Source organism: Bemisia tabaci, chromosome 4, assembly GCF_918797505.1.
Source record: "Bemisia tabaci chromosome 4, PGI_BMITA_v3".
NCBI classification, from domain to species: Eukaryota; Metazoa; Arthropoda; class Insecta; order Hemiptera; family Aleyrodidae; genus Bemisia; species Bemisia tabaci.
This window is the reverse complement of record NC_092796.1, coordinates 36,330,556-36,358,233: the sequence shown is the minus strand read 5'-3', so window position 1 is coordinate 36,358,233 and position 27,678 is coordinate 36,330,556. Positions and strand designations below refer to the sequence as shown.

The 27,678-nt window shown below is 44.3% G+C and overlaps 1 protein-coding gene across 2 annotated transcripts in view; it reads right to left on the bottom strand.

The window, feature by feature from the left end:
* ed (hemicentin protein echinoid) overlaps positions 1-27,678 on the bottom strand; it is a 245,265-nt gene that overhangs the window by 29,059 nt on the left and 188,528 nt on the right. For both annotated transcript variants that reach the window (XM_072299770.1, XM_072299771.1), the window contains exon 2: positions 2,110-2,293. In XM_072299770.1, the coding sequence (XP_072155871.1) occupies positions 2,110-2,293 (184 nt within the window). The remainder of the gene's footprint in view (positions 1-2,109; positions 2,294-27,678) is intronic.

Here is a 27,678-nt window from a genome sequence, read left to right as displayed (position 1 = left end):
TGCAGGTGTTTCGAAGGCAGGAAAACTTGCTTGGTGGGAGATAAAAGAGCAAAACTTCAAAATCTCAGAAATGTCATTCGATGAACTAAAATTGATAAAATTACCCCAAAAAGGATCGTTTTCGAAAGAACGAGGGAAGGAGGCTTTTCGTCGTGCTTGGAAAGAACATCATTCTTGGTACAGGCTTCTTCTCTCTTTACTTTCTCGCTCCCCAAGTTTTACTTCACGGTATTACTTTTAAAAACTTTATAAGGAAGGGGGGGTCCTTCCATTTCTGGCAATAAATTGATCAAAAGCTTACTTTACCTTAAAAACTCTCCACCCCGTTCCAATCTTAATTGATTTTCCTTCTACATCTTCGAGTGTATTTTAATTAGACGGGGTTTAAAAGAGGGAAAAGGAGTCTCAAGAGTTCGTAACTAGTTTGTCGTGAGTGGTAGTCTACTCGCGTGAAATGACCGTCCATTCTGCACCGTAGACAGGCACGAGGGGGCGGTGAAGGGGGGTCTGCATTATTTATTCAAAAATCGGGAAGTAATTGAATTTATAATAAGTTTCGCTCGTTCTGAGTCAATGAATTTACGTGGCGTCGCCGGGCGAGCGCCGTGAGTTGTATGCAATAGCAGGCGGTCGCGCGTCGTGCGTGTTGCGTCGTCGCCCCCGTCTAGACTCAATTACCTCCGCGGAAACCTCAAGTCAAGAATGCATGGCCGTGGCTTTTTTCCTTTTCATCCGCGTGCTTCCTGTCCCCGCGGATTCGTTATAATTAATGCATGTGTCGTCTCGACTTGAAATACAGCTCTTATTACACGCAATTGTCCCGGGCTTCGTGGATCTTCTTTCTTATGGTCTCTCTCGGCGGTCTCGATAGCGTGTACAGAATTCTGTTTGGCATTGTTAATGGCGTTAATCTTGCACAAAAATTTGCGAATTTCAGAATTTTTGCCATCTACGACGTGTAAACTATTCAATCAAAACAAAAAAAGTCGTTTTTAGAAAAACCTCAACGTTGCGGCAATCATTTAGAGCTTATTACATCGTTGCCATGTCTCTCCTGACTGTTGCTGACTGTTGCTCGGGACAATGATTCTAGGGCGTGAAAAAGTTATTGATGGAGCAAAAAAAAAAATTGACATATTTTTTTTCTCAAATTCAAAAGCATTACCTATCATCTCCGATAAAGTTTTCTCAAATAATCACTCTGGTTATGCTGCAACATCGATTTAAAGTCAAGAACCAGGCACGGGGGACACGCAAATTTTGGACAAATATAGGCAATTTGCACATTCAAAGTTCTCCTAAATTTTTATTTCAGTCCAAATAAAGTGGGAAATAGCATGTAATAGTCAACAATAGTGTGGAAAATGAGAAAAAAATTTGATTTGCCCATGTTTCTCAGATTGTGACGATTAAAACAGCTCGGGACACCAGATTAGACGCTTATTTGAACTCACCCAGGTATACTGCCGATGGCAAGTTTCGAGATTTTTGTTTGTCTTTTGTCTTTCATTCTTCATTGATTCCCCTCCTTTCTTATACATTTTTCTGAGTTGAAAAATAAGTTATTTTTCTTGTGTCTGCGTCTCGTACTTGCGATGTTGATTTAACCGAATTAAAATGAGAAAAATGCCTGAAAAACTAACCACTAACCAGAGACCAATGTTAATTTCTTCGAAGGAAAATCATTGTCATTCCTTGCAATGGTCTATTCCCGAAGGTATGTTGCCGAGTTTTACTAGAAATTCGTTACGATGGTTCTTTTTATGGTGATATTTTTATGGTCTTCTTGATACACATTGTAAACCTCATAGGGCTATCCCGAGGAAAACAGATATTTCAGGCCGTGGCAAGAAAAACTGCCAATCAAACGCCCAAATGTTGCCACATTTCTATTGATAAAATTTTAATTTTTGAGGGAAGGTATGAGTATTTTTCTTCGACATTTTTAGACAAATCGGATCGAACTGCAAATGAAATTTGGAGAAGAATTGGAAGAAGAATATTCACAGATTTCCTGGAAAGTTCGTGTTTTCCTGAAAGAAAAATGGCAACGTCTGAGGGCAAATACGGCATTTTTCCTTAGCTAGTACTGAGAATGGAGGTACTGACCTGTAGTTATTGTCGAGGGGCGTCTGTTCGATGGCGACGTTGTCGTGCGTGTGTCGGTTGACCCTGAGCCAGTAGAAGGAGGGGTTCTGCGACTTGAGCTGCGGCGGAAAGCGGCACTCCAGGGTAACGTCCTCTCCTTCACGCGTGTCCTTCATTTCCTGCTTTTCTTCGCCTAGCGACCATCCTGCAACACAAACGACAATACAAATTTAGTCATGAGCAGAATCGAACGTCCTATTAAAATTTTGATTAATGAAAGGAAATATTGAAAAGTTGAATCATGTGGTTACTTTTTTCGTCTGAGAGACACATTTTACGAGGAACTGAGGATGAGGTCTTAATGAAATTTTACACTCAGACGCTACAAGGTTCGTTTCCTTCAAGACCGCTTCCACTAGAAAAAAAAAAGTCGCTTGGATCGAGAACCAAGCTTCTTAATTTGAGCGAATTTGTTTTTATTCAAACAAAAATCCGATTGAATCGGGAGGATTTTTTTCTGTCATTATTTGCAAGAGCGTGGACTCTAGATCCAAGAGCACGGGAAAAAAAAACACATTGGATCTAGAGTCCAGACTCTTAAAAACATCGACAAGAAAAAATACTCTCGATTCAATCAGATTTAAGCTTAAATCAAGAACCAAGCCTCTTAATTTGAATGAAAAACAACTTAATCAGCCATAAATACACATAATAAAAGAACAACTTAATTTGGGGGAGCCTTTGCAGCCTTTTCCTCAAATTAAGTTGTTCTCTTAATTTGAGCGGATTTCCTTTTGATTTAAGCTTAAATCTGATTGAATCAAGAGTCCTTTTTCTTGTCAATGTTTTCAAGAGTCTGGACTGTAGATCCAAAGTGTTTTTTTTTTCCAGTGAGACTTTTTTTTCCAGTGCGCGCCTCAAGCGGTATGCGTTAGACGTTACCCCTATGATTTTAAATCAAAGAGTAGGATTTTGTATCGGCGGGTCCGGTGAGCGTTTTGGCGATATCAAATCATCTTAAGCCGTGATAAATACTAATACGTACAATTAGGAAGGTAGTTGGCGGCTTTAGCGGATTTCCCGTGTCGGGGGTAGTATCCGGTGCTGTGTTCCGCCTAATGCGGCTTGCGAATTAGAATCTGAGCTCGGTGCGTCGTCGTCGGCGAGGGCGCGCCGGCTGATAAGTGGGCGAGATGGGATGCGCGGATAGCTCATGAAAACGGTGCTGCCGTGATAATCCCCGAATATTAATCCGGCCCAAAGCTGAGCTACGAGAGCAGCTAGGTGCGAGCCGCTTCCGCGCTGAATATTAACCGAGTTCCCGAGCACGGGAAACTCCGTCGGATCAGCGGAACCTCCCGATCGGCCGCCTTGCCGAATTTTCCCAGCTGCAACCGAAATTTTACCCAATTTCACGAGCTGGAACCCAAATTTTACCCAATTTTTTGAGCTTTTTTTTTCAAGTAAATAACAAGGTCCGTGATTGTTTTCCAAAGCAAAAATAGAGGACTTTCCAAAAATCAAGATTTTAAGGAGTTAAAATGGTTTTTAGGGGCATCTGAAAAATTATCCAGTCTTCCGAGGACGTACCAAAAATGCTTCATAAATCTTGAGTACTGCTTCAAAATCGAAGTTTCTCTCTCTTGAACCTTCATTTTCCGATATGGTCGCGACTGTCCTTAAGTCCGACAAAATTTCAAATGTCTTCAGGGGCGTTTCAAGATCGGTTCTCCCTCAAATTAAATTCCCTCGTTAATTCCCGTTCTCTCATCGTATAGAATTTTAGGATCCACGTGGAAGATCCTGGAACCAAAAACGGCGGTTCGAAATTTAGGAAAAGATGAAGGACGTGGCAAAGAGCGGCATTAAAAAACCATCCGGATTCCCCGGGTCACGACGGGGTACGGGGCTAGGGGTTGGGGGCTGGGGGTTTGGCGCGAGAAAATTCGGGCGTTTAGCGTTGATTAGTGGAGGGGGTGGGAGGGTGGCGAGGGTGCTGGCGATAATTACTCGCGACTCGCAAGGGCAGGACGTCCGTCGGTGACGCCGGCTCATCAAATTCCGCGAAAATTCATTCATTACACGTGCGGGTTTATTAATGAGTTCCGCACTTCCGCTCAGCCGCCGACACCGGGCTCCGTGCTTGTGCAGCGGGGCGGCGGTCATTTCCGCGAGGAACTGAAAAAGGGGCTGGAAATCGGCGATCATTTCCGCAAATTATTTCATGACAATTTTTGTTACCATTTGGAGGAGTTGGCAACGTCGGCAAACCTGAAACTATCCCCTAAATAAACATTAATGTACTCACCCATTGATTCAAGAAGATTCAAGAAGAAGACTGTGATTTGAAGTAGCAAAAGAAGATACAAGAGGTCGGTTGACAAAAAGTTCCAAAACTCCACTTCATTTTGTAAAAAGTAAAAGTTCGGAACTTTTTCCCCCCCTCCCTTAAATCACGTATATGCAAATCGCAAAATTTCAAAAAACCTCTTTCTTTTTAAAAAAAAATAAAGAAACTGTCCGCACGGTAAGGATTTTTGCACATCTCAACATTTCAAAATCCACTTTAAAAAAAAACAACAAAGAAACTGTGCGCACAGTTTTTTTTTAAGATAAAATAATTATCACGTCACATTTTAAGTCGAAAACTTTAAACTTTCTTCCCGTGAAATCGGTATCCCATAAACTTCAGGTACCTCAAGCGAGCCGTTTCAGAGCCTCCTTCTAATGCTTCTTTGCATGTATTCCATGCCTGGATGGATGTTGCAAGTCGATCGGCGGTTTCTTTCCGGATAACATTTGTAGATTGCTTCTTGATTGAGTTAATTTTTGTCATTGTGAGAGCTTGCGTTTCTAGTAAAACTTGCGTGACACTATGAATTGAAGGCCGATGGTAAAAATTTTTATTGTAATTGCTATGGAAGGATTCAGGTCCATTGGTCGTTCTTGGCCCATCAGAGGGGGGGCCTGCCCACATGCTAGGAGGAAACAGTGCCGCCTCGTCTATGTACGTTTCTAAGACATAATCGGAAAAATCAGATGGCACTTGGGGGGGTGCAATCGATAGTAAATCAACGAAACCTGCTTCTATTTCAGTAGGCGGTAAATATGGCAGGCCAAAAAAATATTTCAAATATTTGCCCACTTCAGAATCTGGCGTATTATATTCTCTAAGAAGGAACTTGTTTTGCTGAATATGTTTAAACCAATTCTGAGCTAAATGAAAGGTGCAGCACAATATAAGGCATTCCGGAAACATTGCTAGTACGGCATTATGAGCAGCTTTCTCAAAGTCAGCGTAAAAGTGTGAAAAGCAGAAAGTTTTACCTGTTAATTGTTCGCATATGGCCAACAACCGTCGCCACATTAAATTGTAAGTGGCCTCCGTTTTATTTTCAAGGAAGCAAAAAGCAACAGGAACGTAAAATTTTTGAACGTAAACATGTATAGTATATAATTGCGTGAAGTGTTGAGGGGCGAATGAAAAGGTTCCATCTGCAAAGGCATCGGTGCAGCTACTCAATAAGTTCATGTTTTCGGTGCATGTAAAAATTACTATGGGTTCGGTGTCGTGAACAAAACAAAACTGTTCCTTTTGAAACAAAATTTGTTCCTGTTTGTCAAATAATTGTTTGATAGCTTCGTTTCTACTACCTGGTAAAGGGTTCTTCGTTAATTTTCTTCGTTTCCTGTACATACTTTGCCGTAATGACTCTATGTGCTGAAATTCCACTGCGTCAGTCCCCTCTGCCAATAAATTCCTACCGATTATGGCAGACGGTTTCTCTCTGATGTTTTCGGTCGCTTTTCTTTTTAAAGTTTCCTTAAATTTCTGTCTCGTTATTTCATCATCAGAATATTGGTGATTTGGTGCAGAATGTTCGTTCTTAACTTCCAAAACATGTTCGCGGGATTTATCAACTAAAACACTGTACCTACAACTTTTCATCGTACACCGATACCGCACATTTCCGTTCTTAAGTACATTTGCTTGACACAATTTGTAATTTTCAATTACTATGCAATTTCCGCCTCGCGTACTAACGTACTTTTCCGAAATTTGAACATCCATCCCGCACACGCAGTCACGCACTGACTTGATACCAACTGATCAGTTTCAGTTCCGAGAGAGCGGTCAGCGGTGTCGCACCTTTCATTCATTTCTTATCAGTGCAGCGCGATGCGACATGTGATGCGGCAAACCTCCTTCTAGATCATTCCAACAACTTAGAGTTGCCACGTTGTGCATATTCATTTTTTGCACTTGCGGAAACGATCGATGATTTCCTAGCGGAAATGATCGCCGATTTCCAGCCCCTTTTTCAGTTACTCGCGGAAATGATCGACGCCCGTGCAGCGATACCCTCGTTTGTCTCCCAATTAAACGCGTCCATCCTTTATGGCAGTTTTCATCGCCAGTTATGGCTATGCCATGCCTCCTAACACTTTCCTTCCGCCTTTTCCATACTCTCGGCCATGCTACCTACCATGGAAAATATAGGGGCGATTCCAGCATAATCTACGACAACCACCCCTTTCAACCGATAGCATCACTCTATGTCCCACTTGTCTCTTTTGTCTATAGCTTTGTCCATCAACTTCAATAATCAGCCTGCTGGCAACTTACAGGGTGATCCAAATGTCTCACACCACTAGCACCAGGAAAGAGCAGTCCTGTAACTTTCGAACAAATTGAGATGGAGACTTGAAATTTTGAGGAAAGCGCTGAGAAATGACTCGAACTGTATGTAACAAGGTGGTGAAATGGTGCTGGTTTCACACAATTTTGCGAAGAGAAAAAAGCCAATAAGTTCCAAAAATTCGTATTTGAGTCAAACATTTTTGAGCTCAAATGAGTACCAGTACAAGACTGTAGAGATAGCGACGTTAGGGTCTGCTTACTAAAACTTTAAGGGGACCGCCCTGAAAAGGGCAAGAACCCTAGGGGTCCTAGGGGTGATGCAGGACTTTCGGATCACTCTGTGCTAATGGACCCGGAAGCTCTCTCACCCCCCCCCCTCTCTCAATCGTCCATAAACTCCTCGACGGCTACTTAGCGCTTATCAAGTGCTCGAGATTAATCCCAGTGCAACAAATGACGCACACACGCTCGCACAAGGCGTAAGTCCGCTTGTGTGGAGGAGTGAAAGCTCGACCATCGTTGGCTATTCAGGCCCGCCAGTTGTCACTCGCACGAGGGGGGGGGGGACCTTGCCCAAATTGTTCAAAACCGTGTATCTTCGATGGAAAAGCCCAGGTAGATACGTTGTTCAGCGCGGATCACCTTGTCGTTAAGGGCGACACCGAGATCCGTGTCCGGGCTAATTGATGGATGGTGCGGAGTCGGGGGCCCGATGCCCGATTTTGAGCGTCTCGCCGCTCGCCGCTTCCATTTATCATGTTCCGCGAGTGCGAACTGCGAGCGCGAGTGGAGGATCCCCGCGTCAATTTGCCTCTCGAATTGGCTCGCGAATCCTCGCCGCGTCTATCGATTGATATATTATGCAAAGCGCCGGGCCCTGTGTGTTGCGTGTTGAAGTCACTCGGGCGCGGTGACCGGGTTTTGCTGAAAATTGGCGTGGTTTCTACGAGAAATACGGTGGTTTTTCGGCACGATTTGGCAACCGTGCACTTGCGGAGACGATCCCGACTGTCATCAAAACGGGAAGAAATGAATGGTTATAATAAATTGGCACGCTGAGGAAGACGGATTGGGTTTCACACTTGCGAGTGATTACGGTTCGGGATTAGAGCTTGTATTCGAGTGTAACATTCTATAAATTTAATGATGATAATTTTTCAAAAAATTAAATAAAATATGATCTTAGTGATTGATACAAGCTATACAATTTAAGTTTTACAATGTTTAGTGTACGAAATGTCTCAAAGGTAAACTTGAGATTAACTAAGATAAAAGAAGATTTTTGGGATCAAAATATGAAGTTTTTGTTCCATGATCACTTTGACCTTAAAATTATGAGCCTCCCCCCCCCCAACCCTTTTTAAGCTATGATTTCCGTTGTTTTCAGGTCAGAAATGCGCCCACTAAGTGAAAGAACATAAAAGTAAAAAATTGTATGCATTTCCGTTCATAATTGTTGTCATAATCAAGGAGGGAAACTCCCTCAAAAAATCAAGAAAGGAGATCCCCTCCAGACATAAACGCTTCATCGACCGATACATCTCATCTCCAGTTAGTTACCAAGGCACCGTTCATCTCTTTTCGCTATGGTTGAGGCTGTTGAAGAGACGTTTCTCCCGTTCAATCAGGAGCTAAACAGTTACCGCGGGAATTTTTTCACTCGGGATCAGCCTGCGGCTATTCCGATCGCAACGGACATGAGAAAAACAAATAATTGTCCAAGACGGCTTCCTCCTCTAATAAGTTATCATCCGAGATTTTGCGGGGTTAATTGGTTAAACCGGTGTGTTGAGGAACGGGGAAGGATAAATTAACCTCTTTTATTAGTCGTCCCGTTGGTCGGTTGACGGGCCGTTTCGCGAAATCGAGAGAAAATCAACATAATTAGTTTCTCGTCGCTGGCCACCCCGTCCGGGCAATTTCGACGCGGTTTTTTTTCCTACCCGGGCGTTCAAGTCTCCGGAGTGGTCGGCGTTTTTTCGCGGATAATCCGCTAGATGCCGCCGAGATCGGTCTGACCCTCTTCGCGTGTTGACTCGAGCAGTGTCAACACTCGATAAAAAACGAAGGTGAGACCGCGCCGTTGTAATTTTGTTTGCGGGATTAATGATCCAGAAAGTTGGATGAATCTCCGAAATAGCTGTCAGGTTGTTGCCGGCTTCTTCGGTTGATACGATTGACTCGAAAAATATTCGCCCGTTGTTGACTCACTTTTTGGTCCTCCTTTATGTTGGAAAGATTGTTTTTTTGTAAATAAGAATATTAATGCGGTCTGAACGGATAATTCGCACGATAAGGCGATATGTTCATTGAATATTCCAACCTGTCGAACATTACGTTAGATTTGGGCCGAAAATTCATCGATGCGTGAACTGTTCAAAATCAGAATGCTAAAAACTCGAAAGGAAGACATTAACTGTCAATTTCTCGGGGTATTCTCGATTAACATGGTAGTAAATTATTTGAATTGAGCTGCTGATTATTGAACTTAAAATTTGGGCTTGTAAAATGGAAAAAACATTTTATAAATTCTGATTATTCTTATTCTTGTTGATGCTAACATTTTGGTTCGCAATGATGTAGATATCCTTCCACAGTCCACGTGTTAGTTGGATGGTTATTATCTTGGTTGTAAAAATAACCAAGAGGAAAAGCGGGAATTTCCCACGAGACTATCGAAAGAACCGTTTCGCAGCAGTCGCGCAGCGCTGGTCCTCGATTTAAGAGTCGCAAGCTCTGATAACCGCGACGTGTGAAAAAAGATTATCCCATTCCCACAATCAAGAGTTCCCATTATTCCACGCATTTTTTGCAATGATCGCTTGCAATTGCTTTGAAAATTAAAACTGCAGCGTGAGAGTCGTGAATCGGACGTATTTTAAAAGGAAATACATCCATTCTGACTTGGACCCTGAGATCCATAAGAACACGTGCAAGTCAGGGCTCATGTCACAATGGAGATAGTTCCTCTTGATTTAAATACATCCAATTCAGATGCGAAAGAGTGAGAGTTTCACGTCAAGAGCGGAGGTGGTCCACGCCCCTTGACCGCTCTGATTGTTTCGGCTTCAGATTGCCTAAATTAAGAGCCCGTATTAAATGGCTTACGGTATAATTCATCTATTTATTAATGGGCCAAGCGGGCCTTCATTAAATTATAGGGTAAAGCGCACCAGTGCAGTGATCTTAGTCTATGAATTAAGTTTTGAAAACAGCGGGCTGATTATTGGAACTGATAGACAAAGCTATGGACAAAGAAGAAAACGGGAAAATGTAGCGGTCCTATCGACTGAAACAGTACACTTTAAAAAAAGAACATTGGATCTAGAGTCCAGACTCTTAAAAACATCGACAAGAAAAAATACTCTTGATTCGATCGGATTTTTGCTTAAATCAAGAACCAAGCCTCTTAATTTGAGCGGATTTCCTTTTGATTTAAGCTTAAATCTGATTGAATCAAGAGTCCTTTTTCTTGTCAATGTTTTCAAGAGTCTGGACTCTAGATCCAATGTGTTTTTTTTTTTCCAGTGTTAAATGGAATTTTAAGCTTCAGTGTTGCTTGTCTTTCTGTTCGAATAATGAACAGCAGAAAAAAAGTTAGGCAAATTTTAAACCAGTTTAACTGGTCCGGGTCAAATCCGTCAATTTTCTCCGAACAGTCTTATCGAATCGAATTTAAGTCGTCCGACGGAACGGAAGTGCGCGAGGGGAAAACAAACAACGAAAATAAAATCCTCCACAATGCGTTCTGCCCTTTCACCCGAATACGAGCGCCGTGATTGCTGGGAGTCAGCGGAGCGCGTTGCGGGTTGCGGCAAGCGAATCGGAAGGGGCGCTTGTGCGCGCGTCGCATCCTTACGAAATAATTAGCTTTGCAAATATTTGTTACGCGTCGGGGCCGGGGCTTTGCGATGCGCGGTAGCGTATGCGGCGCATGCAGGCATATTTGCGGTTTCGGAAATTGTTCCGCTCGCGGTCGGGCAGAAAAACGCGTTTCGTGCCCCCCCCCCCCCCCCCCCCCGTTTGTTCGGCTCAAATCTCGGGTCTTCCGCCTTTTCCCGGGGGGATAATTGGCCCTGGCGCCGCCGCACGGTGAGACGATGAGAAAATATTGGTTGCAATGCTTGATTCCCGGACCTGGTGGTCTAATTTCCATCGAAAATGAAAATATAGATTTTTTGATCCAACTTGACTAAAATCGCCTGAAAAGGTAACCCACTCTAACTCCTTGATGTAGAGTCCAGACTCTTAAAAACATCAACAAGAAAAAGTACTCTTGATTCAATCAGAATCTAGCTTCAATCAATAACCAAGCCTCTTAATTTGAGCGGATTTCGGTTTGATTCAAGCAAAAATCCGATTGAATCAAGAGTACGTTTTCTTGTCAATGTTTTCAAGAGTCTGGACTCTAGATCCAATGTGTTTTTTTCCAGTGAAAATTCTGAACCGTTAGTCTGAAAAGTGATTGGATAACTTTTTGAATGTGACAGGAAATATTTGTCTACTTCATCAATTGAAGGAGATTGATTCTACACGCGAGATTTTGAGTCTGAAATAACTCGTCTTATATCTCGAAGAAAACTGAGCTTTGAGTTACGCATCCTATTCGATGAAATTTAGATGGAGAGGATTGTCATTGGTTCGTCTACAGTGCGTCGAGTATGCACTTGGCGTGAGTAGAACACTTCAACCCTCGATTTTCCTCGAATCGCAAACTCGCGGGATTGCCATAAGCAACCAAGCGGGCTCATCATTTTCGGCGCTTGCATTCGAAATTCGAGATATTTTAACGAAATTCGACAGCTTCGAGGCGTTTTGCTTCCAGAGAGACAGTTCTGGGAAAATGTTTGTGCATTTATTGCCTCGACTGTCTCCGGAACGAAATCCGGATTTAAGCTCACTGCTCGCATTCAAGTCGCTCACAGGAGGCTCACTTTGGTCCCTTTTCCTGTGGAATTCAGCACTGGGAAATTTTGCGATTTCGTAATAAGGAGCTATCATATCTGGCTCATTTTAAAAGCAAAATATCGATGAAACCGCAGAAATTCGTATCTCGGTTTGCAACGTTGCAGACTCCGCGTCAAATTTCATTTCCTACATGACAAACTGCTGAATGTAATTTCTTAAAATATTTTCTGATTTTTCTTCTCTAAGAAGAATATTCTAAGAAAATTTCGAGCCATGATGATGTTAGTTCGGTCTCCTTTTCGAAAATAAAATGAGAGAGGAGATTTTGAAACACTAAAACCGAGATACGCATTTTTGCAGTTTTGTCGTCGATGTGCGCTATTGTTAATCCCTTCTGCAGATAGGAGCTTTATGAAAGAGTTAGAAACAGAACCTCCTTATTTTAAAATATAGTTCCGTTGCTTTACAAAGGAATTCATTCGGGAAAGATTCCTCAGGGATACATTTTGATTGATGTAGACTTTCTTCTAAGCAAGAAGACTAGACAATGACGGATCAAGCAAATTGGCGACATTTTTTTTCTTCATTTAAACCTATGTTAAATAGTCGATTCTTGTCGGAGCACCTGGCCTTTCCATTTAAACCTATGGAAATATATCGATTCTTGGAAAGGTCAGGTGCTCCGACAAGAATCGACTATTTAACATAGGTTTAAATGAGGTAATCTGGTGTTGCCATATTGCTAGATCCACCTCTGAGGCTAGGAGAGAAGGAAAAATCAGCAACATCGAGTGTATGACAATTTCCATTTTTTCAAAAAGCGGAATGTGAGGAGCCATTACACACAGAAAAACTTACGTAATTATGAGACGTGCCGGGAAAACTATTTATCGACCAATGTTTACGAAGCCGCTGTGCTGCGAAGTTGGGAAACGCGGCACTCGGGCCAATTAGAGACGCGACAAGAGGGAAAAAAAGTCCCGTCGGAAACAACACAACTTTCGGGCCGGGCGGGAAAAGGCGGGCGCAAACATCGGGATAAAAACAAACGGGGAATCAATTTGCATGGAAAGCTGAAAATGGATTCGCGAGCCGGCGGAAGGGGATCGGTCGGCGATGAGAGCTTGTAAATTTGCAAATCCCGACTGAAAACTGCGGAAACAAAAAGCGAATATAAAAAAAAAAGTAATTGCGATGAAATGATGAGAACGGTCCCAGATTTGGACCGTATGCTCCCCCCCCCTTTTCTATTGGGGGGTTGGGGAGGATTGTGTCACGTCGTGATTCCCGCTCGGTTTGGAGACTTTCAATATCAGTCGGGGCTTTGTCGACATGACGGGCGAAAATTATTGCGTTTATTTATTTAAGCCCGGCTTCTATTACACTTCATTACGACCGAGTCGTTTGACCCGGATTTTTTATTTTTATTTTTTTTTTTTTTCTGCGCGGCGCGTAACACCCCTTTTACGAACGATACATACGGGCGCAATATGCAATTTCGGACGTTCGGTTCGAAACTGCGTTACGGTCAACATTCAATTCAAACACAATTTTCAACTTTCCGACTCGATCGGTTTGGTGTGTTTTTTTTTTCAACTTCGTCGAGCACGAAAAATAATAAAGTTGAAAATTTCGATAAAAAATAGTGGTTTTGATAGTTTGCCCCGTAGCTAATAGTGAACGGTTACAAACTCTTGACATAATAGTGGTTTATCGAAATTTTTGAAGTCATGACGAAAATATGAAACACTGTTCTCAGAGGAAATAAAAAAAAACCAAATACGGGAACCAATATTTGTTTTTTGCATTTAATTTTTTTTTTTTTTGCTCGTAAGTGATGTATGAGGAATTCATATGAATGAATGATGCCTCTGTGAAATATCGGTATAATTTTCTCTTTCAGAACGCTGCTGCAGACGCTTGCGATCTGAAGCATATTTTTCATCACTTTTGTAAATTTAAGAAAATTTATATTGTAAAAGCCGCAAAAACTGTATTTAACACAAATACGAATAATTCATAAATCTTTATGAAGCCTTCTTCGACAAGGTTCCTGACCACGTGATCGCAAAGACTCATTTACTTCTTCAAAAACGCGACGAGTTACCGACAATGTTAATATGCGGATGCATTTTTCTTTTCGCATGTGGGCTGTTCTTGCAGCCGCCTTTCCAATTCACGTGAAATTTCACGATTTACAGTTTCGAGAAATCCCGACCTTCTTGGGCTTCGAGCGCCATTCGAATGCCTTTGACGCCTCGGAGAACGTGTAAAAAACGCCTGGCTGAAAAGCGCGAATAAAGGACCAGGACATTGTCGGTTAGCAGGAGAGCCTTGGCTGAAAAAACGGCTTTAATCGGGGAAGGAGCGGGAACTTCAATCTTAGAAGTGCACTCTCGTTTTCGGGTCGCATCGCTTCGTCAGAGTCGTTTCGGTTCGGGAACAGCGCCGGCACCTTGACAAACGAATCCGAGTTTTCCGGAAAACAGCCGGGCGCCGCCGCCGGATTCTACCGGAAAACCATCAATTTTCACCACACAACTGAATGTAATATATTCGGATTTTTATCACACAACTGGCAACTTCTCAGCCGAGCTCCTGCACTGCAATAGAGGCTGTCACCAAAATGTGCTTCCCATGCCGCCAGCTCGATTGCCTCGTAGAAAAACACGAGAGAATCACCTCAAAAGTCACTGATAATTATAAACTTTTGAGGTATAAAAGAGACAAAATTGATTACATTTTCCAATGAGAAACCATTATTTCTACCTCATCCATCATTTTACCCGTCTACATAGGCAAACCATATTGACAAATGATGGCCAAAGTGCAGAAGCACGCATCTCTACTATTTTGTTTCAAAATTTCCGATCCTATTTTATTTTTTAGAACGGAAACAAGCCAACTTTAACACTTGAAAATTGCACCCAACATTCTGCTTATTCTGCAAAACTAAGGAGGTTTCGAAGAAATTATGTTGAGTAGTTTTCCAAACCAAAAATGAAGTACGGCAGGAAGTTTACAACGCTGCAGACAGAGATACTTGGTTTCGCACTTTGGACATAAAATTTGCATTGGACAAAGGCGTTCGGAGTAGAGCCAAGGTCTGATGGCTCATCACACTGCTAGATGCACTTATCGCGGACTGATTATTGAATTTGACAGACAGAGCGATAGACGAAGAAGACATAAGGAGTATGGAGCGATCCTATTTGTTGAAATGGGTGGCTCCTATGGACTAAGGGAAAGAACGATGGACTAACTGTAGGGTCTTTCGTGGTTGCCATTAGTTAATCTATTACCTACCTCCTTCGTCCATTGCAACCACCCGCTTCCACCGATAGGACACTGGAAAAAAAAAACACATTGGATCTTGAGTCCAGACTCTTGAAAACATTGACAAGAAGAGATACTCTTGATTCAAACGGATTTTTGCTTGAATCAAAAGGAAATCCGCTCAAATTAAGAGGCTTGGTTCTTGATTTAAGCTAGATTCTGATTGAATCAAGAGTACTTTTTCTTGTCGATGTTTTTAAGAGTCTGGACTCTAAATCCAATGTGTTTTTTTTTCCAGTGGATCCCTCCATATCACTTTCGTTCTCTTTGTCTATAGCTTTGCCTATCAATTTCAATAATCGGCCGGCGTAGCTGCCGAGGGGCCCGCCTTGGTGAAATCCATTCTCAAAGCAGCCCATTTTTCCGGGGAAACAAGCCAAGAACACAACTCGCCGTACAACTGACATACGGAAGTAACAACTCTTTCCGATGAGCCCTATCGTCTGTATTACTCAACGCTTCCAGAGCTCATCTCCAAGTCCAGTTACGCGGTTTTGTGAGCCGAGCGACGGATTCGCGACCCTCCACGACGCGCGGCGCGACGGTGGCGGTGGCGGGCTCGGGCGGCAACCACGCGGTTTGGCCGGGATCCTCGCGGGAACAGCAGAGGGAGGGAAATTTGTAGCTCCTCTTATCAATCAACACCTGAAATCCATTAGTTGTGACTCCGGCTCCGACTTTTTTATCCGTCCGCGGCCCCGTCCTGGCGCACCGCCAACACCCCCCCTCACATACTCCCCTCCCCTGAGCCCCCCGTCCGAGTCAAGATTGGCTCCCCGTTTCGATATTGGTACCGCGGTTCGTTGCTGCCTCTTCTTGGGCCTACGCGCCGAAGTGAATATTGTCGATGCTGTCACTCTCAGGCTTCACTTGGGGGTGAACCAGCGGGCCGATTATTGAAATTGATAGACAAAGCTATAGACAAAGAGGACGGAAGAGATATAGAGAGATCCTCTTGGCGGAGACGGGTGGTTGCAATGGAAAAAGGAGGTAGGTAATAGACTAACTACTGGCAACCCAAGAGAGACCCGACAGTTAGTCTATCATTTTCTCCATTTGTCTATAGGAACCACCCATTTCAACCAATAGGATCGCTCCATACTCCCTATGTCTTCTTTTTCTACAGCTTTGTCCATCAATTTCAATAATCAGTCCGCTGAGGGCTGGTTATTGAAATCGATAGACAGAGCAATAGACATAGAAAACAATGGGAGAATGAAGCAAGTGATTGCAATGGACAGAGAAGGTAATACTGCACTGAGAAAAATATTTGTGCTAACTAAGGTACCTCCATCCGTATGGACTGTTACATTCGAATCTGTACACAGGCTGCTTCTCAGTGAGCCTTGTTTCAACGGGGTAACCGTGAGATGACGTCATATCCATTCGTTGACCTCTCCCTTCCGACCAAACTCACCGATGGATCCCACCACGTTGTCTTCTCCTGAAATGTGGCAACGATACCAAACAAAGGTGGAAAATGGGATACTATTTCCATGTACCGTGTACAGTTCGTGAGAGCAGGTGAAGAGGGAAGGGGGGGGGGGGGGGGGAGGCTGCACCCAGCATACGCAGATCATTAATGTCTGCCGATCGAAGCCCTGGTCGTAATCCTTTCAAACCTCTTTCAGTTTCGGCCGGATTAATTAGCGTACACAACGCGCGACACTTGCCGGATCGCCCCGGCGAAACCTGCATTCTCGTGATGTGGGAACGATGTTTTCGTCCCATTGAGATAAAGTAAAATGGTCGATCCTCGGTGAGGTAGCACACTTCGATAAATATCGATTGTTTTACATTCGTTTCGATGGAGAGTCCGGCGTTGTAGAGTTGCACAGTCGAGAAACGAGCGGTTGTTTGGCAGCCGTGCGAGGAATGCACGCGTGTTTATTCGGCGGCGTGTAAACACGGCCAGCTCTCCCTTGCAATGCAACAATCGCCTGACTCCGATTCAAAACCGATGGAGACGAGCGGTTTTGGCACGGCACGGAGAGCTAACAACAGGACGGAGGCGCTGGGACTCACGCTTCATTCTGATCGGAAGGAGATTTTCAGGCTCGAATCTGAAAGTATCTGTGTGGTTACACTCGCTCACTAGGAGGGAAATAACACAAAGGAAAAAATGAAAACAACGAATGAAATTTGTGTGGTAATTGTGCTCCTGGCAGTGGCTAACGTGTTGTTCCTGTAGATCACAATTTTACGCATCGGCACTATGTAGCGATTAATGTGACGGCTCTTAAAAGCATGATCTCGGCGTGAAGCGCCTTCAGTTTTAGAAGATACCATACGCCTTACGCTTTGACGCGCGGTCAATTCAGTTGGATTTCCGTTGCTTTTGAGTTGTTTTTATGGATGAGCCAGAAATAGTTCCTAATTGCAACGAAGTCCAATTCATGTGCCTATACATTACACTCATTACATTCCTCGAGGAAAAACCGGAGAATTCATCACTCCGGAAGCGCTACCACAGCGGAAAACCTCGCTTGAACGAGGATGACATCACAAGTCAGTAACCGGGGCCATGGGAACCTCGCATCGTTGCCGAATCCGCGAAAAAATCGTGGGATTTCAGCCAGAAACGAGGCTGGAAACCGAGGCTGAAATCGGCGACATGCACTTAGAGTCGGAAGCTGGTCATTAGCGCCTGGCTGGCGGGTCTGGTGGCAGAAAAAACCCCGGGTTCTCAGCCCGGGCGACGACTCCTCCACCGCGCCGCGACGCTGACGTCGGAATAATTCGATGCACAATTAACGATGCTCAGCAAACATCGGATCCGACCTGCCGGTCTTCGCCGTGAAATCGGCTCATTTCCACTACTCCATCTTGAGTAAATTCGAGGAGTTTTCGTTCGAACGGCAAGGAGGCATCAGACGCGCAAGAGCAGAATGCAACAATGATTGACACGGCGACAAAACACAGAGCGATAGTGTTGAGTAAGAATCTAGAGGCGGTTATATGAATTAGAGGCAGAAGCTGAAAACACTGGGCAAAAAAAGTGATTTGGATCCAGAGTCCCCTGGTAAAAATTAGCAGTAGAATGTGTGTTCCAAAATACTATAGACCTAAAGCCAGCTGTAAGATTTCCAATAGCTTCTGTAGCCGGCTGTACAATTTCTTATAGCCTTTCATAGCCGATGGCGATTAAGCAACAGCCAGACAATAAAGTTTATGCTTAACGTTACTAAATACGGATACTAGGACTTAGTTAGTTTTTGGACTACCGCTCTCTTTTTGTGCCGTGTATCTTGATTTATTTTGCGAGGAAAGCTCCGTACTTTTGAAGGATACCTGTCATTCTTAATATGTTGGAGTGCCTTCAATTTCTTATGATACTGTGCAATACCTCTGGTGTGAAATAGTTGCTTCAGACGCCGTGGCACGCTGCGGCGCGGCGGGCGGGCAAAGAAGCGAAACGCGCATTGGCGCCTACAAACCTAACAGGGATACTTCACGCATTGCGCAATGCGTGAAGTATCCCTGTTAGGTTTGTAGGCGACAGTGCGTCGCCGCTCCGCTTTGTGTTAGACTCTAATATTTAATCTCGCGGAGTCAGCGTTTTTCAACTCATGATTTTGAAATGTTTGCACACTCTGTATGGACTATTCTCATTTTAATTGATGAAAAAAAAAATGTTTTAAAGGAAAATATAATGTGTGTTTTGTAAATATTAAGGTAGTTCCGCAACTCTGAATGCACTACTTTTAATGCGACTACCCACTGTATGCAATTCATATTTGTGTTTAATTTTTCGTTTCAAATCCAGAGCACATCATACTGGACTGGTGAAACTATAGAATAAGGGGATACTGGACCGGTAGATTGGCTGTTACTAGCTGGATAATGGAAGATCCCTTGTTTGTCTCGTTTTCGAATGCCATAATAATTGTTCTCACCTGAAATCAAACAAAAATATTATTGATAAGTTACACTTCGTAATTTCAAGACACAATAAGATGTACAATTTTGAAAACTCTGTTATCGAGTTGGTTCCCGTCTGTTAAATCCACAATCCAAGTGAGTTACTAAAAAAACAGTAGTGCCCTAACTTCCATTCTGCTTTCCGTTTACTGACGTTCAAAACCCTCGAGTATTATCCGCCTTCCAGAACTGCGTCTTTCCCATCGGCCGAACCGAACTTACAAATCTCGGACTTCCGGCCGTAACGACCGTGATTGTCCCCGACTCACGACAACCCGCACTCGGCCTGAGAATATAAAAGTGGGGACACGTACTTACTTATTCCGAGGGGCCAACGCGGGGAGGGGGGGGGGGGATGTCTGGGTCCGGGGGCTCGCTCGGTGCGTGGTGCGTTAATCAGCGATTCCGTAGGAGTCGAGAATGGGGTTCGGGCGACAGGTGGAGCACGGAAAGGGGAGTGCCCGCGCCTACCATTGTTCTCCCGCCATGAAAAACTGTAACGAGAAATCAGAAATCCCGTCAGCTGTCCTCGGGTCTCTGTCTTCGAGCGAGGCCCAAGACGGACGCGGGTGTGGGCTACGAAAATTAAATGTGAAGTGGAAATTCGAAACCTGGGAGGCGCGATCAGGTGTTGCGGAGACTGTTCTTCTGTCTCTTTTGTCAGGAGGGAATGGTTTAAAACAATTTCTGACATGAAAGTAGGGCTGAATTTTTGAGAAAATTTTCGGTATCAAATTCCATGGAGCGAAGGCATTTAAGTTTTTCGATTTTTATACAGCAAGGAGCTCCGTGTATAATTCGTCGTTTCTTATCCCCGAAAACGTGACTATCTATAGCTCTCAATGTTGCAAAAGTCATGATTCTGCGGGAATTTGCCACTTTTTCTCACAACTACCAAGAAAAAAAAGGAAAAAAGAAAAAAGAAGTTGCAAAAGTTCTATTCCTAAATCTTTTTTTTTCACCAAGCAACTGTTGGTTTCTAACTGAAAATTTCACCGACTTTTCTTCCTCAGGATTTTATAATACCTTCATTATTTGATCCTCTGCCTTTTTTCATACACGTTCTGATTTTCCCTGACTTTAACTTTTCGAATTACCTGACTTTTCCTGAGCTTTGAAACGAACTTCCACTAACGTGTTTTTCCCCTTTTAATACTTCTTCTCAATCACACTCGCAAAATTCATGACTGTCTAGGTTTTGCCGGAAACCCTGAAGAAATACCAAAATCTGTAGGATTTTTGAAGGTTAGTTCTCTTCCACGAGCCATTCCACACATTTCCCGATCCCGGCGACAATCCACGCTTTTTCGGCCGGTGAATCACCGATCGGGCCCGTTGCTAGACAGGGAGGAGAGGGGGCCGCGAGTGCCCCAATTAGAGGCCGCCTGTCAAAACTTTCGCGGCGAAATGCATTGTCCCGACCTCGGGGGCGCGGCGCTTTGTCCGACTGGCTAAAAGGCTGCCGCCGAAGAAAAGGTCGCGTCATCGGCCCGTGCCCCCCCCCCTCCCCCACAACGTTGCCGCTGTTAATGCCCCCCGGAAAACCCCCCACTCCTAAGGAGGTACGTAGCGCTTTTGGTGGAGTTGGCAGCGTCCGGGTCCTGGGACAATTCGTCGTTCTGCCGACGAAAGGGCGTATTTCCTTATGGCTGCGGGCCTCTGTAAGCTTGGAATTATGCGGACATCGCGGGTGATATCGAGGTGTGGATACGTCCTTTTGTCGGAAGGGCGACGAATTGCACTCAACAGGTTGTTGCCTTCCGCCAGAATTGGAGACAATTGCCTAGCAGTCGTCAAATGCGTTGGCGTCCTTCAATCCCCCCCCCCCCCACTTCAGCCTTTCACCCACGAAGCCCCAGCCGCGGTTTTAAGTTGTGAATATGGAATCACTTGAGATAGAATTGACTTTTGAGAATGTGGAACTCGATTTCCTTTGATTTGCCTCTGCAAATGAAGTAAATTCAAAATTAAAAAATAGAAAACAAAATTAAAAAAAAAAAAAATTTACAGTAGGCCGACTAAGTAGTCACGGCATTTCAAGAATGATTCATAAGCGATTGAAATATTCTACGAGTTAGTGTTAAGATGTGCGGTGTTTTTCGATACAAGTATTTTAACTCCTGTGTGGGCAGTGGCGTATCACGCGAAATTGAAGGCGTTTTTGACGTGTCGCACCAGTTTGTAGTTCCTCCCAACAACGCTCATCGCGTACACGGATCAAATGAACCCGCACCTCCCCGTCATTTCTTTGGAGACTTAAGACACAATCAGCCAGGGTACGAAATACTTGCAAACTATGCCGACATTTTCCATTCAGGTTTTTTCTGACTATAGACATGCCCTAAAACTTTCCTCCCTTAATCAAAAATAGCGGTTGTAAATAACCACGAATACAGCCTTAGAGTAGCCCAATATTTTAAGGTAAAGTTACAGCTACAAAATCAGCATTTCGGTGATTTATCGCCCAACAAAGCGTGCGGCGCCACTGCGCCGTACACCCAACGAAATAAAATATAATAAAAAACCAGAACTGCGGTGTAGATCCGAAATCTACCTCCTCGGGTCGCAAGATCGAAACCCGACCCGGCCCCGATAAACAGGAGCATATTAAGGCCGAAATCAATCAAGTCGGAGGCTGAGCGAAATCGCGAAAGCAGCTCGTAAACAAACCCTTATCCTCCGATCTAATTAATTTCCACCAGGTAGGAACGAGTAACCGAAACCCGATGCGGGGCGCTGAGAACCCCTGCGCCACCTGTTGGCTCCTGCCCGCCCGCCGCGTGGCATCTGTCGGCTTTTTTCGGCCTTTCTCCAAGGCATCACAAAAGCTGATTTAACGTCTCGAGTGCTGTAAAAAATTAAACTATTTCTCATTGTTTTTTGTGCCTCTCGCTCTTTTGTCTTGGTCTCGTTCGGATTTCAATCGGAGCGTGTTTCGGTGCAGGGAGTCGACCTGCCCACGCCAGACGCCAGGTGCATGCGACAAGTTCGCCGCTCAGATTTGAAGTGTCCAGCTGTACTTTCTAACGTCTCCGCACAACACGTCGGCGTGGGCCAGCCTGAAAAAAGACGCCTTACCTCTCGGTTTGCTGCTCGCTGTGCAGTGTTGTTGCATAACTTATAAGAGAGAGAGGTGACAGGATGTACTAAAATGATAATGAATCAGACACTCCTGTGTCTTGCATTTTGACCACAATTTGTGGTAAGGAACTACTATTTCTGGCTCATTTTAGAAACGACGAAAGTACCATTAGTTTTGATTTATTAAGGAGGACGTGGATTATGGATGAGCCTAATGGCTCTTTATTGCAATACATGGTCCATTTGCTGTATAAGTGCAAAGTATTATACGACTGGACTAGAATATTTTCCAGATCCTGAACATCGTGGTATCATACAATAATGATGTCAGCAAGCCATCTAAAATCAGGACTAAACACAACGCACAAAGGAAAACAAAATCAGCTAAAAAAACAAGCATTCTCGGTTCGATTGACCGACCTTTTCGGTCAGAAGGAGTGACTATCAAATAAATAATTATGAAGTCCTCATCGTAGGATATCCATGATTCCTTCATTTCCCGATTCCTGACTTTTCATACTTTTCCCTGACTCCGAAATTCCTGAGTTCCCTGATCCTTGAACGAAACTTCCATCTAGATTATTTTCCTTTCGATTACGCTGACTTCTACTAAACACTGCTCGCAGAATGCCCGGACTTTTACGGGTTTTCCGGGCATTCGGAAACTCTCCAGAAATTCCGGACTAGCAGACCCCTCGGTTGAATCAAGAGTATTTTTTCTCGCCACTTTTGAGTCTGGTCTCCGGATCCAAGTGACTTTTTTCCCAGTGTGGACTAAAAACACACTGGAAAAAGACACATTGGATCTAGAGTCCAGACCCTTGAAAACATTGACAAGATAAAATACTCTTGATTCAATCGGATCTTTGCTTGAATCAAAACGAAATCCGCTTGAATTAAGAGGCTTGATTCTTGATGTAAGCTAGATTCTGATTGAATCAAGAGAACTTTTTCTTGTCGATGTTTTTAAGAGTCTGGACTCGAGATCCAATGTGGTTTTTTTTCCAGTGCACGATGGACGATCACAGAAGGGAGCGAACGAATTTCCTCTCGACGGCGATGCGTAAACGATGTTGTGATGGAGGGGCCTGGCGTGCACCGAGAGTGCATTTAGACAAGGCGGTTATCCAACCCGATGCACTAACGGGATGTTTACTAATGGAGCGGAGCTGCGTCCACTCGAGACACGCAGCCTCGGAGCGGCCTCCGAATGGAATCGGACCGCTCTACGATGATGGAGCGGGACTCCGGGAGCCGGCTCCGTCCGGAGGAGAAACAGAAGCTTTTAGAAGAGATCACTCGAGATAATTCCTCCGATCGGTGGTGGTGCCTCCGTTCCGAATCCGAACATGACGTCTCAGTCCTTAATTAGCCGCCCCCCCCCCCCCCCCGGGTCAGCCCCAGCTCGTGCCCGCTGTCCCGAGTGTCCGAGTCCCCGTCAAAAAGCCGGTCGGGTCCCGAGAGGCCTTTTACTAAACAATGAGAGTACTTTCACGCACTTAAAAATATTAGGTTTCCAGGAGAGGTACTGGTACCGTTGCAGCTTCTTTTAGGTGGGGTGCCTATACAGGAGGATATAAGGTTAAACGCTGGACTGCAGGAACGTGTTCTATGGGTAAAAATAAGACGTTTTTGTTGTGTAAAGTTTTTTCCAAAAGTCCTACCAGTCGGAGCGACGCCCCCCGCCCCCCATATTTCGGAAAGGAAATAGTCGTTCCCGAATTTTGGCCACCTGTTGTGAACCAAATCTCATGGTAATTTGTACTCCCCTGTACTGTCAGGCCCTGAATGCATAAATGATCTAAACAAATCGAAAGCTCATTTTAAAGAGGGGGTTTTGGGATGTCTCGGCTCCTGCAGCTTCGGATCATGGAGCTTTTAGGGCCCACAAAGGCAGCCAACCTATGAATTCAAATCATCCAGAGTGGTTAAATATTTCAATAATTGTTACGACCTGTCGTTTTAAAAGCACGTATTTGACTTAGTTTTTGCAAAATTTTACTCATTTTTGCGGAAAAACTTGAAAGCCACGATACCCACTGACGACAAGTTCTCGTTTAAAAAGCGAGACTACGATGTAAAACAAGCCGAACGAACCGCGAAAACATTAAGAATAAACATAAAGAATCGGCTCACTTCATTGGCCGCGCGAGGAGGCAAGGAAATATTATGATGCGATGATTCCGCTAATTCGCAGTTCTATCGGGGCCGCAAGGACGCCGGCGTGTGAGACGGGTCACGGATCGGCCGAATGAAGGCGCAAACATCCGCGCGCTAAGGTAACAAGAACCCCTCCCCCCTCCCGTCTTCGCTGGTGCACCGCGAATTCATAATTATTATCCGCCCTGAAAATGGGAGGCTAGCGCGCTTGCTTCAACGGTGATGCCACATTAAGTCGACAATCGTGTCAGGGGACTGATTATTGAAATTGATAGACAAAGCTGAAGACAAATATAACAGCGGAAAATTGAGTGATCCTATTAGTTGAAAGGGGTGGTTTTTATGGACTGAGGGGGAAAATGATGGACTAAGTGTAGGGTTTCTTGTGGGTTGCCGTTAATTCTGTTGATCCATCGTTTTTCACCTTATTCTGTGACAACTACCCCTTTTAACCAAAACGGTCGCTCCATTTTCCTTTTGTTAATTGCCTTATCTATCGATGTTAACGTGACAGCATTCCGAGGCCGGTTATAGAAGTGGTTCAGGACTTTAGAATCACCCTGTATAGTTACAGTTCGGAAGACATCGCAACGTCCCCGTCCGAAAAAAAAACCGAGATAATAATTACACGGGAACGGTGTGGCGTGGGACGGGGGAGGGGGTGGCGCTGAAAATCCGGGCCTGAAACACCGCGAAATCGCGCCCGGTTGATGCTCCTTTGAGCAAATTTTCCCTCTCCCCCCACCCCCGCAGCGGGTGTCACGTTAATCCCGCCTGCTCCCGGTTTTGTTGCGGGGTTCAAGGTATTAATGAGACGCGATTTCGTGCGCCGCGGCTTTGCTTTGTTCCCGCCCTGCATAATTTGCGCCCAACTTGTTCGACCCCGCACCTGAGGTTTGCTCCGTTTTTAAATCCCTGTCAAAGCAATTATGCCCCGAAGATTTTAATTGCAAAATCGCAGACGAATCCCAGCGGTAGAGAGATTCGGGGGTTTCTAGAGCGAAAGGGAGCCTGTGAATTCTTGATTTTTATCGAAAAATTTGATCTGAAGAAAAGCTAGAGCGCCTTCGTCCAACAGAATATGCAACACAGATAGCCTTGGAGCACGTATAGTTGTATCTGACCGTTATCATCGATATCACCCCCCGTCCGTTGCATTGATTTTGATGGGTATAAGGCACAATTGAAAATAGGTTGGCACGGTAATTTAGAGTAAGTAAAGTCCATTCCCTAGATTGGCACGGTAAATAAGAGTAAGTAAAGTCCATTCACTCACTTACTGCTAAAATTTGTAAATCTTACAAAACTGCGCTTAAAGGTGAATTTAGTAAAACTTTTTCCTCGTTTCAAACTCTGCTCATTTTATGAAAATAATACACGAGACGCACTTTTATGACCGGGGAAAAGGCTCTGAGCTAGTTCTCAACAGGCAAGTTTTTTTAGTCCCTAGAACTTTTTACTGTCAACCTGGACAGAAAATTCAATGTGCAAATGGTTTCTGTCGGAAAATCTGCTGATTTTAGCGTATGATTTGAAGAAAAACTGGTGAAATTTTTAGCTGGAAACTCCCGACATGTTCTTGGTAAAAATACGAATTGGAAGTGAAAATTTTATAATATTTCGAACCAGCTGCGTTCTTTCGTATGGGGGATGGTGCTACTAGAGTGCATTTTTTTGTGCTGAAAGTAGCTATTTACAAAAAAAACAAAATCGAAAGAAACCGAAGCAAGCAGATGGAGCACAATCCACCCAATGCTAACACACTTTCTACGGGAGAATTTTAAATTTTCCCTCGATCCAGCACGGGAAATTGCGGCGGGCGGCGAGGATGATAACGCCTTCCCTGGTTGCATCACAACTCATAATTACGAATCAGAATATGAGTTCCCCCGGGTAGCCGGCATTCGTGCCCGGCCGCGTAATGCTCGGTTCCGCTCGGTGAACCCGCAGCCACGTTGCCAAACCTTTCGTACTACACTCAACCATCATGAATAATCGATTACGATCATCGATTGTTTTACATGCATTTGAATGGACGCGGTGTTGCCGAATCGCAGCCACCCGACGGAGCGGAACGGCATTCCGTTGGACCCGATGCACCTGCGAGAGTCAACAACCACCTGCTCGATGCCTGTTGAGCCGCGGCCCTTCACTTTCGCCTCAAAGCTCCGGTTTCCTTTTCGAAACCGCGAGCGAGTGACCGCCGCTGCCGCCCACGACACGGATTGCGTAAGGCCTGTCACACTGCCCGACCTACCGACCGCTGTCCCGGGAAAATCCGTCAAGGGCGCGCGTGAAAGGGTCTGCCTCGAAAAGAGTCCGCATTGTGTAAGATCGAGCTTGCTAGGTTACATGTTCACTCATCGGCTGGATTGACTCTTATCCTACGGATTACGCGACGAGAGGAGCTTGAGCTGGGTCTCTTAGAAAGCTCGCTACTCGATCGAAAGCTTTCTCAGTTTGCTTAGATTTCGGAGTATCGACGGTGGTACTTTCAAACCACGTATCGCGGTTTACGACGTTGCGGGCTTCCTGTTATACACATTTTTTAAAATGGAAAACTAATCAACGTCAATTCTAAAAACCTTCGACGATTTTTCTTATTTCTGTGCGAAGACCACTCTGTGAAAACGTTCTCTGATATTCCATAACATGCCACAATCGATCGATTGATCGATCAAATTCATTTTTATGTCAACACAGGGTGTGAATCTGCATTCATATCTGACGATTCTCAGACGAAAACGAGGCAGATTTGAGCGGATTTGTCTTCAAATTGCGGATATATTTATGTACGGATGTTAAATCATCAAACTAGACTTCAGCGTGAAATAATAGGAACTTTTCGGTGCCGAGGTGTCTGCAAAACATTCATAAACGCAGTAGTTTTTTCATTTTTCCGCTGTAAGGTCCCTTTCCCCGCTGAGAAGTGGCGATTTTGTAAGTTGGCAACATTGTTTTTTCCTAAATTTAAATCCATTGAAAATATAGATTTTAAGTGAGGTAAGCTGCCTCACCCGGAGGTAATTGTTTTACATCAATTTGAAAGCGGAAAAACAGTGCTTTCAGCTTTCAAGAATCGCCACAGCTCTAAGGAAAAAGGGACTTCAGTGCCGAAAAATAGAAAAACTACTGAGTTCCGGAATGTTTTGAAGACCTTTCGGCACCGAAAAGTTCCGATTATCTCAAGCTGAAGTCTAAGTTTGGTAGTTTAAAATTCGCATTTTAATACGTATATTTGGAAGCAAATCCGTTCTAATCCCACGTTTTCAGCAGAAAATAATCAAATATAAATGCAGATCCATGCTCTCCGATAATCACTTATCTTAAGATAAAAAAAAAACGGCCGCTGGTCTAGAATTCTTAATTCTGATTGACGGGGGATACAAGCCCCTTCCCGGCGAAAAAATGCTCGAATTCTGGCGCGAGGGGCCCGCGCGTGCTTTAAGCCCAGACGCCCGATTCTACGGCCGGGGCCCGGGTCTGGGGTTCCTCCCCCACTCCGAGGGCAATCTCGCTGAACCGGAAAAAAAACCGCATGC